This window comes from Agelaius tricolor, unplaced genomic scaffold (assembly GCF_023055355.1).
Source record: "Agelaius tricolor isolate 1412-34295 unplaced genomic scaffold, bAgeTri1.0.p SCAF_12, whole genome shotgun sequence".
NCBI classification, from domain to species: domain Eukaryota; kingdom Metazoa; phylum Chordata; class Aves; order Passeriformes; family Icteridae; genus Agelaius; species Agelaius tricolor.
In genome coordinates this window covers 3277282-3292508 of record NW_027269272.1, presented here as the reverse complement: position 1 = coordinate 3292508, position 15227 = coordinate 3277282, and the positions used below count along the sequence as shown (strand labels likewise).

At 44.9% G+C, this 15227-nt stretch overlaps 1 protein-coding gene across 1 annotated transcript; it reads right to left on the bottom strand.

The window, feature by feature from the left end:
- Positions 1–10687: 10687 nt before the first annotated feature.
- LOC139594750 (G-protein coupled receptor 55-like) lies at positions 10688–14003 on the bottom strand. Its single transcript, XM_071437130.1, has 3 exons — positions 13650–14003; positions 12507–12784; positions 10688–11852 (listed from the first exon to the last, which is right to left on the bottom strand). Exon 3 carries the CDS (start codon positions 11837–11839, stop codon positions 10922–10924), a length of 918 nt encoding a protein of 305 aa, XP_071293231.1. The 5' UTR covers positions 11840–11852; positions 12507–12784; positions 13650–14003; the 3' UTR covers positions 10688–10921.
- Between the last annotated feature and the right edge of the window lie 1224 nt (positions 14004–15227).

The following is a 15227-nucleotide window of genomic DNA, read 5'->3' as shown; positions in this document are numbered from 1 at the left end:
TCTCCTTGACAATTTGAGTTCATCTGCTGTAGCTGTTCCTGAAGCATTGCCTCTGCCAGAGCAGCATGTTGTGCTCACCCATACAGGGAGCTGGTGGGGATTTACATCTTCAGTTTGCCTCTTTCCCAACATTTTTCATTAACAGCCACTGTTCTTACACCCTGCTGGAAGGGTAGCACTGTGCAGGGCTGTGTGCAGGAGCTGTAAAATTGATTCAGGCCTTCTAATATTTGTGTGTGTCAGCCCATTCAGCTGTGTGCTGGGTAATCCTACCCCACGCAGCTGTGGTGGGGTATCCTGGCACTGCTTACATCCCCCTGCATGGCCAAAAAGAGTGGTTTTACTGGTGAGGAGAGGGTTTTGTGTCTGCTTGATGCCTTGGAGGGGCTACCTAGAACAGAGGCTAGACAAGATTCAGAGAATAAAGTGGGGATTTATTGAAGGCCTTCAATAGATACCCTGGGCAGTGCAAAAGCCTCCCAGAGGCTACACCCAAGCTGGACAATGGCCACCAGTTTTTCAGACAATTATAAATTCCGTCCATTTGCATATCAGGGGTTAATCCTCCAATTAAAGCTTCAGCTAATGAAGTCATTTACCCTCAGTTTGCTCCCCCCTGATTCACTTTTGTTTGTATTTTCAGGGCCTGAGGCTGTGGGGTGTCCTTGGGTTCCAGGCCCAGAGGGATTGTTTTGTCTGACCAAAATGTGAAGAGAGTAGTTACACTTTATATGACATTTAGAGTTATGCACTAATGCAGCACAGGATTTGAAAAATATAAAGGCTAAAATCTTAAGGTATAATGCTGCCTGCTCCTGAGGCCATGGTGACTGCTGCCATGGTGGCTCCAGGCCTCCTCAGCCAGCAGGGCCCAGGCCTGCCCGGCCCCTGTGCCAGAGAGGCTCCTGCTGGAATTACCATGGTGTTATCTCCTCAAGGGACCCCCTCATGGCAGGTTTTGTGGCACTGCTGGCATTACCAAGGTGTTATTTCCTCAAGAGACACCCTCATGGCAGGTTTTGTGGCCCTGCTGGAATTACCATGGTGTTATCTCACCAAGGGACCCCCTCATGGCAGGTTTTGTGGCCCTGCTGGAATTACCATGGTGTTATCTCATCAAGGGACCCCCTCATGGCAGGTTTTGTGGCCCTGCTGGCATTAACATGTGTTACTATTTCATCAAGGGCCCCCCTCATGGCAGGTTTTGTGGCTCTGCTGGAATTACCATGGTGTTATCTCATCAAGGGACCCCCTCATGGCAGGTTTTGTGGCCCTGCTGGAATTACCATGGTGTTATTTCCTCAAGGGACCCCCTCATGGCAGGTTTTGTGGCCCTGCTGGAATTACCATGGTGTTATTTCCTCAAGGGCCCCCCTCATGGCGGGTTTTGTGGCCCTGCTGGCATTAACATGTTGCTATCTCATCAAGGGCCCCCCTCATGGTGGGTTTTGTGGCCCTGCTGGAATTACCATGGTGTTATCTCATCAAGGGACCCCCTCATGGCAGGTTTTGTGGCACTGCTGGCATTACCATGGTGTTGTCTCCTCAAGGGCCCCCCTCATGGCGAGTTTTGTGGCCCTGCTGGCATTAACATGTTGCTATCTCCTCAAGGGCCCTCCTCATGGTGGGTTTTGTGGCCCTGCTGGAATTACCATGGTGTTATCTCCTCAAGAGACGCCCTCATGGCAGGTTTTGTGGCACTGCTGGCATTAACATGTGTTACTATTTCATCAAGGGCCCCCCTCATGGCAGGTTTTGTGGCACTGCTGGAATTACCATGTGTTACTATCTCATCAAGGGACCCTCTCATGGCAGGTTTTGTGGCCCTGCTGGAATTACCATGGTGTTATCTCATCAAGGGATCCCATCATGGTGGGTTTTGTGGCCCTGCTGGAATTACCATGGTGTTATCTGCTCAAGGGACACCCTCATGGCAGGTTTTGTGGCCCTGCTGGAATTACCATGGTGTTTTCTCATCAAGGGACCCCCTCATGGCAGGTTTTGTGGCACTGCTGGAATTACCATGGTGTTATCTCATCAAGGGCCCCCCTCATGGCAGGTTTTGTGGCACTGCTGGAATTACCATGGTGTTATCTCATCAAGGGCCCCCCTCATGGCGGGTTTTGTGGCCCTGCTGGCATTAACATGTTGCTATCTCCTCAAGGGCCCCCCTCATGGTGGGTTTTGTGGCCCTGCTGGCACTACCAAGGTGTTATTTCCTCAAGGGCCCCCCTCATGGCAGGTTTTGTGGCCCTGCTGGAATTACCATGGTGTTATCTCATCAAGGGACCCCCTCATGGTGGGTTTTGTGGCCCTGCTGCTGCCACTCGCCCCAGCTGGGCCATGGAGGTGCTGGGTGGTGGCCGAGGGTGGCAGCACTGAGGGGAGGCAGGAGGGGCTGGGACCTGCACGTCCTCCCTCCTTCACATGGGGACTTGCCCTCACTTGTGGCCCTGTCCTGGCACTCACCCAAACACATAGGAAATGTTAAAAGCTTAAATTAATATTTTAATGTCCAAACCCGTGGTTTTCCCCCACAGAGATGAGGCACCAGAGGCTGCACTTTGTCTCCAGAGCTAGGAGTGTTTCTGTACAAAATCCTCCCTGGGCACAGGGGGTGTTTAAAAGTAACACTGCTTTTCTATCCAAAACTGTTCCTGAATTTGGCAAATGGTTTTGACGAGAAGGAAGTTAAATATCCTTTGCTGTCCATATTTAAAATAGACTCTGGTGCTGCTTCATTGAGACCCAGTCTGCCAGCAGCTGGGAGTGCCCTCAGGTCCCATGGGCTCCTGGCTCATTGCAAAACAGGACCCTTGAGACACCTTGTGGAGGCAGAATCCTGCATGTGGTGGTGCATTTAGGAAAGCATTTGAGGGTGGTTTGTTTTGTTTGGTTGGTTTTGTTTTGTTTTTCAAACGGAACAAACAGATGTTTGTGATGACCCACCCTTAAGGGGAAGGTGCACCTTTAGGGTAGGTTGACCATGGTGACAGGAGCAGGAGAAAGGGCTGAGGCTGCAGATTGCACTCAGGGATGTGTGGCACCATGAAGGGTGGCATTGTAATTGCTTTGTCATTTCAAAAAATGTGCTAAAAGTGACTGGCATGGTTGGAGTCAAATGCTGGGCAGTAGTGAGCCCTTCATGTGTTGGATGTGGTGTGCTCTTGGTGTGCTCTGGTGTCAGTGGAGCAAGAAAACAACAACAAGCCAAACCAAAACGCAAACAAACAAACAAAAAGATGTCTTCTGTCACCAAGGCTTATCATAGAAAAATTTGCAAAGCAATACATGAATTATTGTGATTTATTCTAAGAACTATCGCTGAATATACATTTTCCTGGCACTTTCCCTCTGTGACAGTTGAGGCCTGCAGTTTTCCCCAGGGATGTAGCAGTGCTGCAGGTGTCAGCCCTTGCTGTCCCACTGCTTGCCAGCTCTCTGTGCTGGGGCTCCCTCAGCCCTCCCTTGTATCCCACCACCCTTTTCCTGGCACTCACTCACCTTGGGCCCAGGGTGCTGCTGCCAAGATCTTCCAAAGGAGCCCCTTTCACAGCCAGAGCCTGCCAAGGAAAGCTGTTGGCATTGCCACCCTTCTGCTTTTTATGGCATTTTTCTTTCCTCCTTTTTCTTTTTTTCTTATTCTTTCTTCCTCCTTCAGAAGTTAGGTAACAGATGTTGAATTGTGTTCCCATCTGTGGGTGTGAATAGCATCTAGGTGACAAAAACGAAGTTAAAGCAAATTGGACACTTGCTTTTGGTTGCATCTATGAACTTCCACCCAGGGATGCAAAAGGAAATACAAAACCCCTCTGAAATCTTTTTAATAGTTTAAGGAGCAGCTGATACATCCTAAAAATCTTCAGACCATAAGGATTCTGTTGCTTTGTCTGACTTTTCTTTACTTGTCCTTCACTGTTCTTCCTAGCGAATACTATTTGCATGAAAATGGGACCTTTTGTTTCTGAAGAGCTGATCCATCCCTGGTACTTATTCCTCATTTGGACACTGACCATCGGAGCCTGAGTCTGCCCAGAGAGTGCAATTCACTCAGATCCTGTAGACTCTAATCCTCTGGGACACTGGGCTCATTTCCACAGCCTCTGGCTGTGCTAGAAAGGGTTTCTCACTTCAGGTGGATTAAGTATGCAGCAGAGGCTGAGCAAACGTGCTTGTAATGGAGAGTGGGGTGCAGCAGTACCACAAGTGTAAGTTCCAGCAGTGGAAGCTATACCCTTCTGACAGGAATTTCCCCAGAGTCCTTCAAGGGCCAAATGTAACTATTAAAGAAATGAAATTTTCATGTGTTGTTTCCAGCTGTGTTTGAAACCCCACTCTTTCCCTGGGGGCTGAGAATCCTGGAGCTGCAGGCCCTGATCTGCTGTCCCTTTGTTCCACTGGGCCACCTGCAATGCAGCTCCATGGCTGGCTTGTCACTTGCAATTGGCTTGTGCTGCTGCTTCATCTTGTTTGATTGGAGAAACTTGCCTGGTGGTTCTTTGTGCTGTCTTCATTAACCCTCAAAACATCACCAGACTTCCAGCTGTCCTTGAGCTGGAAAGAAAAGTCCTTCCTTCTTCTTGGCTCCCTGACAGAAAGACATTCAAGCTTTGCTGTTTTGACATTCTGTATACACCCAAGAAAATAGTATTTTGTATCCTGAGCAACTTTGCCAAAACTTTGATAAGAGAGATTGTTAGCTATGTGGTTCTCTTTGCATCTGTGTTTCATGGACATGAGGGGGGAGCTGGATTGTAAACCTGTAATGTGACTAGGGAGAATGGTAGGAATAAAATTCTTGGGCACATGCAGGAGAGTTCTAGAAAAACAAATGCTTCATCTAATGCAAACAAAATAGTTTTCAGTACAGGAGTCTGGCTGCTGTGGTGTTCAAGGTAAACAATCTGATAGCCTGAGAGTTAGAATGGGTGCATTTACCCACAGGATTGGATTTTTGATTGGCAAAAAGTGGGAGAGAGATTTGGGACATCTTCTAAAGACGTTTTGTGACAGGTGTATGTGGGCATCCCAAGGCAAATGACACAGGCTAATTTGAGAGAGCAAGAACCCATAATAGTGTAGAGCATAAAAAATATCTGAATGGTGTGATTATGTGCAGAAATGAAAGCTGGGATAAGAGTTAGTGATACTGCTTGGCTTGTGCCCTGTTGCTCCAAACCAAGATGACATATTATTCCAGCCTCAGTATTTTGTGTTCCAAAGGAGAGGGGCATTAAAGGTCTCGCTGTTGCTGCTGAGTGTGTTGGGTTTTTTCTTACTCATGGAGTGGGTTCCAAATACAAATATGGCCATGGCATTGCTTTACCTCCTCCCTTTCCTGATAGCCTACATGTGGTTTTTCTGAGGAATCATAAGGCAACGTGCGTCAGGCTGTGGGTTTGTTAGGGGTAATCTGGCTCCTTTTGTGTGTTTTTTGCTGTGAGAGATGGGCAGAAGTGAGATGGACCAGGAATACCCCAGCCCTGCTGGATTCCACGCTGGGGGCTGGGTGGGATACCACAGGGCAGCTCAAAAGGGAACAAACACCCCTCGTGACACAACAGGGTCCCACCCCAAGGTCTTTGTGCACTCACAGGCAGGAGCAGCAGCCAGAGCTGAGCTCAGAGCAAAACAGAGCGTTTTAGACCTCAGTCACTGCTCAAACAAAAAGGTCTAAATAGCATATTTATTATGAATACCAAGTTATTTTGCTCTGCATGAGGGAAACAAACCCACATACAGCGCTTTTACTGCTGTGCCGAGCTGGGTCTGGCAAAAGTCACAGTCCTTTGTTTCTGCCCCCCTCCAGCTGCAACTTTTTCAAACCACACCACTTCCTATCAGTATGAATGAAGTCAGTCAGGTCTCTGCTGTCTGCAACTTCTTGTGTTTTCTTTCCTAAGCTCTTCTTTAAACTGATAAAAGCTGTGTCAGACAGTGTCCTTCACTCTCAATAGTGATGGCAGGCCAAGTAGGCCCAGGTTAAATGCTGGGCTCTGGGAGGTAGCTTTACTTGGAGTCACAAAGTTAATACTTAGCCAGGAATGGTTGGGATTCTTGTGGTGTACTCCAAAGTGTAATCTAAACTGGCTTTCCTGGGTTTGTAATGCTTAGTTCTGGATTAACAATTGCCCACCAGTGTTTATAGCTCTAAACTGCTGATGCTTGTTCTCAAACATAGTCCCAGTGTAATGCCCTTTTTGTCTTGGAACAGAGAGAAGGATTAATGGGAATCTGTAGCATACAGCAGATGTGAGGTTTCACATCATTTGATGTCTGCACATGGCACTGATTCAGCTCTTCTTCCAGGGACACATTTCTGTCCCTCGTAGATTTTTCATTTTAACACTGTCCCACAGCAACATTAGAAAATGTGATAAATGCCATTCTTACAAAGTGACAGTGCATAAAATCAGAATAATAAGAATAAACAAAATGAAGGAGGTTGTAGGCGTCCTTTGCATTTCCCAGCAGCTAAAGACACTGATTCATTAGTTTGTTGCTATGGTAGACCTTTCTCAGTAGCAAGAAACCCAATGGAGGGAGAAGTTTCAGCTCTGCTAAAGGGTTCAGTGCCTCCAAAAGCTGAAGGCAGAGCCTTGTGAAAGGGAAGGAAGGATGAGGACAGGTATGAATAAGGCAAGCTGGAGCCCCTGATTGAATTGTGGCTTTGCACTGGCCAGCTGCAGATCGAGGAGCAAACGGCTCCTCATGTGTGGGATCAGTGTCCCACCCAAAACTGGAGCCACGTCCGTGTGTCCCTGGCACTCCAAGGTCACCTTGGGAATTCTCCACCGCTTTGTGGTCCCACTTAGGACATTTTACTTCTTTGTGAGGCTTCCACCAGTAAATGCAGCAGATGGAAGGAGAGTGCAAACAGCTTTGCTCTGTGGGGAAATAGCTGTGAAGGGAGCTGGGGTGTGATTTGTGCTCCTGCCTATCTGCAGCTCTTCACTTTCACAGCAAAATTAACTATTTCGCTTCTCAGAGGGCTTCTGCCTAGCATCTACAAATTCATCTTTAGATCATGTTGCTGTCCTTCTGCAGAGAGAACAAATGGCCAGCAGCAGTAAAAATGCTACAACGTTTTGAGAGAAGTGAAGCATAAGAAAATCTCTATAAAACCCTCTTTATTTCTGTTGGGAATTAATTTTCTGAAGCTGTTTCTCATTACCTCTGATCACAGATGTGATATTGTTCATGGTAAATACTTTTCTCCATTCATTGTATGTGAACATCTTTCAAAAAATATAGAATTTTTTTTTTTTTACTTTTTCATTTTTTATTTCCAAAATAGTGAAAACTCTGTAGAATTTTCTGCATGCCTGGTACCTGTGTTGATTCTTTCCATTTGAGAGATGAATGCTTTGTTTGGGATTTCCATGATTATTTGTAAATATCATTGGGGATGTTTTCTTTTAAACCTTTTATTCTTTCCTAAGCCAAACAGATGCTTCCTGAGCCTACCACATAACATAATAGTTGTACTAGAAGACAAGAAATTTGGAAAGCAAAGGACAGATGTGCAGAGTTAATCTAAGTCTAAGCCTCACTGCTTTCCCTGGTGAGTGAAGCTGCAGGGAATAGACCATTTGCTGCTGAAGTGTCACTCAAAGAAGTGAGTGGGAAAATTGCTTATGTGAACAGGATACAGGCTTGAACTTCTGCAACACTTGGCAAGAAATCTGACAGCCTCAGGGTGCATTTTTGAAAGGCCTCTCAATTGAAATGCCTTGCTTGGCCCAAAGGGTGAAGTTCCCCAGCAGTGCAGCTTCATCAGCTCCCATGACCTGCTGTGCTTTCAGTGCTGATTCAAATCTTTTGCTTTTCACTATCCAAATGCAAAGCCAAGTGCAAGAAGAAAACAGGCTCTATAGCAGCTCTCTAGCCCCCACTGCATTTTTTTGAATAAACTGATGATTTTAAGGTAAGAATTATATGTGTTAGGGATGAGTCCTTGGTTCTTGGGGGAAAATGGTTTCCAAACAAAATTCTTTCTTTTTTTTTAATATGAATTTCAGGTTTTCAGATTTTTTTTCTTCTTTTATTTCTTAGCACTCTACAGATTTTAATATCCTCTTGGTGATACCCCGTGTCATGGTTCAGATACAAATGCCTGCCAATGAGCAAGTTGCTGCAGTCACCCATCTGAGCAAAGAACAGATCAGGCAACACCACATTTGACTTGGAGAGTCAATATTCAGAGGCCCAGAAACAGTAAAATCCAGCAGGGAACTTTTTAGTAGAAAGTGTTTCCTTTACAAAATTCTAATTTCTCCCAGGAATGTAGAATGAGTCGTTGCTGTGCTCTGATATCGGTGCTCTCATAGCAGGCAGAGGCACTGTGGGCCCTGCACACAGGCTGTGCCCTGTCATGGACAGCTACTTGCTTTTCCACACCTCAGCCTGTTTGTTTCTAGAAAAATCAGTGGCCAGATTCACTGGAGAAACACAGAGGAGATGCTCAGGTGAAGAAGAAATGCCTCAAGCATTTTTAAGTTTTCTTTGTTCAGTGTTAGCAATGCTTAACCTGGTCAACATCCCAGCCCTTTCTAAGCAGTATGTTATTGCTGAGGAAGGTAGCCTAGAAGCCAAAAACTCCTAAATTTAATGTTCATCTCCCTGCTGTCTACCAGCACTCTAAATTAAATTACAGTACAAGTTACTTTATGATCTGTGGGACCAAGGACAGCAGGGTAAAAAACCAAAACAGGCGTACTCAGAAAAAAGCTGAGCAACAGAGGAAGCATAAAACTACAGGTATAAAACTACAGGTGAGCTTCTAGTGCCAGTTATTGCAGTGGAAGCCCAGAGTCATGTCAGTGAAACTAATGGAGCTGCCTCAGGCTACAGAAGAGCAATTGAGATCAGTTTTCTCATACACTTTGGCATTTTCTGCCTCCCCAGGTACTGACGCAATCCCTGTTCCCTCTGTTCAGGCATTGTCAGTTAAACTGGAGGCCCTCTTGGCACGGCCCACTGCTTTGAGATGGAAAATAACTCTTTTGCCTCAGCATTATTTTCTTCTATGATTTGTTAACTCTTTTTCCAAAAGGAGCATGAAGTCACAATGGTAAAATCTTTGTGTCTACTGAAGGGTAGTTAGTTAAAAGGTAAGTTATGAGCAAGGACCTGGTGAGGATTCCTTGTCTGCTGGCAGGGATATTCAGTCAGATATTCTGAAGGTACTGAGGGAATCAATGGAAATGGCCATAGCTATGGAGAGGGAATTCTTGATGGAATATCCTGGTGAATTTTATTTTCAGGCATTTTTTCATAACCAGGAAATAAGGTAAATACACAGTCCATGTCTTCTCAGAAGCACAATTCATCACCTGAGCACCAAAAGGACTCTGTCAACATCAGCACATGCTTAGGTCTGTGTTGGGTCAGTGTTCCCAACTGGAACTGGGCTTCTTTGGCACAATCTCATACATAAATTCATTTAAAAAACATTCCCTTTGATAGACTGGAGCCCCCACATGTAAATCTCCAACTCAGGGGAGAAATCAATACACACTTTGTCCATTAGCCTTGTCAAAAGTTGTGGAGAAGAGACAGTTCAAAGGCTGGGATTAGTGTCCCTGCCTCAAAGAGGTACTGCAAGGATGCAGCTCAGCATGAATATGAGAACTCTTTGGTTTTGATTGCTAAATCAGCCTCATCCCTGGGGAAGGTGGCAGCTGATGGCTGGGACAGGGCTGCAGGCAGCAGTGGGGGTGGCCCAGAGCAGTGGGGTGCCTCTCTGCAGGCTGCATGCTCCTTGTCCTTGGCTTTATCTGTGCCTGGGAGCGCTGATAAGAAGTAACTGACTGGCATGTTAGGCTCTCACTGCTTGATTATTTTTTATTGCCTTGTTTGCTTGGGGAATGGGAGTGCTTAGCTTGCTCTGAGGTCCAAAAGGTTGCTTTCCCCCAGGGTTCTGTGTGCTTCTGGCTACTGCTTTAGGGATCAGGGCTGCTCTTATCTGATTCCCCCATAAGGTGGGGGTGGTTCTTTCAGGTTCATGTGTTTGCCACTGCATTGGACATGGGGATTTTATTTCATGCTCTTGTTTGGTTTGGCTTTGTTCATGAAACTATGTTTGTAACCAAGCAGGAAGGAACAGATGTGAAAAACCTGCAAGTAGGAGAGGAGCTGATGAGGAAGCCGGGAAGTGGGTGAGTCAATGTGTGCTGTGTGGGGATTGGAGCCAGTGGCAGCATTAGTTAGATGTGTTGTGAGCTGTCACAACAGCTGTCACTAAAACAAATGCTGCACCTTGAAGTCCAGCAGTGGAGGAATGATATGGAGACCTTGCTATACACACATGAACCTAAAGCTGCCTTTGCATTTAGAGTTACAATCATTATTTTCTTTTTTAAATAGCATTATCATTATGCTTTTATAAATAGCACAATCTTTTTTTTTTTTTTTTAATTGCAAGTCTAAACCTGACAGGCACATGTGTGTGAGGACAAGCGTGGGTGACCAGGACAGGGGAGGCAACAGAATTTAATCTGAAGCTTTTTACCATGAACTTCAAGTCTTTGTTTCTCACCAGACCAAATCTGTAGTGACTAAAGTTTTGAGGAAGGTTTGCAGGTACAGTGTGGACAAGGAAGCTGAAATATGCTACCACACATAAGTGAACATTTTTTCTTTTCAGAGTGAAGAAGAATCACATCCAAAGAAATATGAATCACTATTAATATGAATAATTAAATATATTTTTACACATAAATAATAACAGGAAACATTATGGAAAGAAATAAAAAAGTTAGGAAGAGTCTCTTGGAAATTGACATAGTTCTCGTTTTTAGGAAATATTTTCAGCTGTGAATATTTAAAGCAAACTGCTTAGGCAAGAAGTTCAGAACCCTGTACTTTCCACAAAAGCCTCTCCAACATCATCCCAAGTAATGAACATTCAGTACATAAATCAAGGCTTTTGCACAGCTCTTTTTTCACTGTTTTGCCATGGGTCTTCCAAGGACTCCTTTAAAACAAAATAATAACACACCCCATCGAGACAGCAGTTCAGGTTTGCCCAGCAAAGGGTGACCTGAACAGTGTCTCGTAGCACTTGTTGAAAACTGATGTGGATGATGTTGTTCTTCACCAAAAAGTACATCAAGTATGCCACGTGGTAAGGTGTGAAACACACCAGAAAGGCAGCCAGGTTTGTCACCACGATCCTCTCTGCTCTGGTGCTGTGTGTCTGGGGGTTGTCTGGCTTTCTGTGCCTCCTCAGGCACCGGACGGTTTGGGCCGTGCAGAAAGTCATGGCTGCCATGCTGCCGAAGAAGATGATCTCCAGGGTGCTGAGCAGCCCTGCGTTCTCCCACGTGCTCTTGGAGAAGTTGTGGAAGCAGGACGAGATGTTGTGGCCCTTTCCATGCAGTTGGAAAGTAGAGAGTGTCCCCACAGAGGTGCCCAGGCAGATGAGAGCACAGACCATGGCAGCTTTCTTGATGGACCTGAGGGTGAGGGCCACGAAGGGGTAGCAGATAGCGATGTAGCGATCCACGCAGATGCACAGGGAGATGAGGATGCTGCCGTACATGTTCACAAAGTACAGGCTCTCCAAGGTGGAGCAAAACACAGACCCCAAGTTCCAGTTGTCCTGAAGGTGGTAGGAAATGATTTTGAAAGGAAGGGTAAACAACAGCAAAGTATCCAGGAATATAAGGGCTATCATGTAGACTGTAGATTCTGACAGCTTTTTAACCTTAAAAAACAGGAATGACAGAGCCATTATGTTGAACAGCAATCCCAGGATAAAAGTGGGGGTGTACACGATGAGCTGGAACAGTTCCACAGCAGCACTGATATTGCCCTTGCCATGGGTGTCATTCATATCTCCAGGTATGCTGAAAGAGAAGAAAATCACCACAAGGAAGGATGAAGATCATGTAGAAGACATAGAACAAAGGCTAATGAGGTCTCTATGTGTCCACAGCCTTGGAAACACTTTGTTCCCCTGCTGTGTGCTGAATTGCAGCTCCTGGTAGCGTGGAGCTGCTCAGTGCCAGTGGTTTTGGGGCAAGGTTGTACCTCAAGGGGGATGGGGCTTTCTGGTGCCCACCCTCACTTGCACTGTTAGCTGTAACCCCAGACTGTGCTGTCCTGAAATTCTGGCTGGGCAGAGTATGACTGCACCATCCCCTTGGAGAGATTCAATCTCTCTGCAGAACCAAGGTAGCAGACTCTGATTTTAGGGTTTCTTGGATCACGAGGGTGCAACAATTCTGTGGCTCCTGTTTCCTGCATCAAGCTATCAGATGAGATCTGGGGGAGCCAAGAACAGAAGGGTGCCCCACATTTATGAATGTGAAGATCCCATACAGTCACTGCCATCCTGCACTCCCTCCCACCACCCCTGGGCAAAGAGGGACTGTGAGTACCTCTGGCCCTTTTAAAAGCTGTTTGAAAGCTGCAGGCAGGAAGCTTCCAACAGGCTGTTTCTGCCAGAGGTTAAGTCTTTGGTAGAAGGATGAGACTTTGTCTAAATCAGCCAGACTTACCAGAGCAGAGACAGGGGTTACAGGAAACATGCAGCTGGATTTGCCTCTGCAAGAAGGAACTGAAGGAGTCAGGCAGGCACCCTCTGAGCTCAGCTGGGGTCACAAAGTAATTGCCTTCTTTAGAGGAAGGGTTCTGGCTTGATCCTGCCCTCAGACTCTCCTGATAAGGACCAGGAAGGTGCTCATTGGTTTCTGCAGTGCTGTAATCACTTAAAAATGCAAATGGCCAGAAATTCCAGATCCTTTCCTCCAGCCAGTTCCATGACAGCAAATGGAACCTGTAAATAAAGTATGCCAGAGATCTTTCTGTCAGCACCCAGAAATTAATTTCTCCTGCTGTTCTCTAGTTTTTACTTCAAACCAGTGTCTTTCCTACATGAGTTGCTGATTTTGATGCTGTTCCATTTTGGATTTGTCAACTGTTTATCAACTGAGCAGTCAAAGTTTCTGTCCTGCAGATCAAGTCACCCCCCATAGCATTTCACAGGTAAACTCTCCCTTGATGTGGTTTGAGAGATTAAGATCTCTTCGAGTGAGATTCAGATCAGCAAAAAGGAAATTTAGTTCTTTGCTCCTTAAAGACACAGTAATGGCAGGTAAGTGAGATTCTGTAAATTCCTGGCTTAGACAGAAGTGAGAAAAGCAGCATGAAGCACTGTGGGTTTGATGTTGGGAGGGAGCCCATAACTGAGAGCCAAAGGAAGGAAAAGTTAATTAAGGAATTTCTAAAAAGTAATAAATACTGACGAAGTTCTTTACTTCAATGCCTCTGTAGGAGATTTCATTACCACCTTCCTTTCTTCAGTCTTGTTTCTAATTTGTTTGATAGTGTGTCTAAGAAGTTCTGGGTCTAGAGAAATAGAACTTCAGCTTCTCACCAAGATGTTTAACTAAGAAAATTCCCACTATGATTAAAAGATGTTTCAGACTAGGATGTGTTGTGCAGATTTACTAAAAAATAAACAGAAAAAATATTGTATAAAGTATAAATTCAAAGGGAAGCTTTGTTCAGTCATTAAAAAAGTTAGCTATGCTGTAAGCAATGCAAGTTATGTAAAATATAATTAGTTTTTGGCTCTTGTGACAAGAGGAAAGCTTTTAAGGCCAGGTTTTGCTATAGTGAAATATCTCTTGTCATCTTACCTTTGGGCTGCCTCGTGCTCTGCTTGTTGGCTTTTCCTCCTTCTCAGCTTGCAGAATTCTGCACTCTTGCGTTTTCTTTTAGGGCAGCAGAGTGAGCTGCATGCAAAGCAGCTGCTGCTCAGAATGTCAGAAAGCCCCAAGTGCCGCTGCTTTTTGTTCCATCGCAGATTTCCATGCCAGCGTGGGGCTCCCCAGGCCGTGTGTGCAGGCGGGCTCTGCGTGCGCAGGCAGTCACAGCTCATTTGAGGATGTCAATCTGTGGGACTCACACCTCTGTGAGTCACCCTTTAAAACGCGGAAGGAAAGAAACCTGGCTCGACAGACCTCTCTTTGTGTTTTTTTTCCCTCTTTTGTGTGGCTTTTTTTGGTGTTTTATTTGTTTGGTTTTTTGCTTTGGTTTGGTTTGGGTTTTTTTTTGTGGGGGTTTTTTTTGGTCGGTTAGTTAGTTGGTTTTTTTGTTGGTATTTTTTTGTTTGGTTTTTTCTCCAATACAGGATTTTATTGATTGTACATAGCATCCATGGGTAGAGTGTTAGGTGTCAAAATGTGCTTTGAGCTAAATCCAGTCATTGCTTCCTTTACTTTTCATGATATCAGAAAGGAAAAAGAGATTGCTGATTTTCGGTGGTGATCTGGTATGTTCAACTTAGTGTTTCAAAAGAGTCAAGGTTGCTCTTACATCTGTTTCTACTCCTAGGGAGCGGGGAATATACCCATGGAGAGTGTCAGGTGATGATTTTCTTCAGGTAGAAAGGGGAAAAAAAGTGAACTGTTTTGGCTGTTGTCTGCATGTTTGCAGTGTTCTTTCCAAAAAGGGAAAAAAAGGCCACAGATGACGTTTTGCTTGGTCTTCTGCATACTCCTTACATTTCAAAACTGAGGATTATATTGGCTAAATTAAATCTGTGGAAGAGATATGTGATAGGACGTGAGAGAAGAAACAGTCCCTTGGGGTTTCCCCGGGCTATTTTAGTTGAAATGACTCTATTTAAGGAAAAAAAAGCAACACCACCAAAGGAAAAAACCCATAAAAGTTTGAATGAATAGTACCTTACCTCATTTCTCAGCTGTTGCACTTCTGTGGTGGTCTTGTGACTGTGGCTGCATTGTGGGTGTGAACAAAACCCAGCACAGGCAGGCAGCAGCACCATGAAGGGATGGATGTCTGGGGCTGCCCTCAGCTCAGATGGGCTCATTTGGCAGCACAAACACCAAAACCCAGCACCTGGTGAATTCTGTTCCATAATGATAGGAAGAGTTGATATTGAAGGATTAAAAGGTGATGTTATTATGAATGGTTGTTATGAGTTAGTTATTTTTGTGGTAATTTTTTTGATATTTCTTGTTTAAAATTTAAAAACTTAGGATTGTGAGGTTTTGTTTTTATGGTTTGTATCTGCATTGAAAATTAATTGAGTTTTTGGGGTTTATTTTGTTTTGTGGGAGGTTTTTGGGGTTTTTTTGAGTTTGTTTTAGGATATTTGTGTTACGTTTTGATAGGTGTATGGTGTTAGTTAAATTTTTTATTTGTTGTTATTTAGGGTTTTATTGGAAAGTGGTTTTTTTGTGGGTGATTAG

What these genes read in the sequence shown, in the direction of transcription:
- LOC139594750 (XM_071437130.1), bottom strand. Translation starts at nt 11,839, where the DNA reads ATGAATGACACCCATGGCAAGGGCAATATCAGTGCTGCTGTGGAACTG.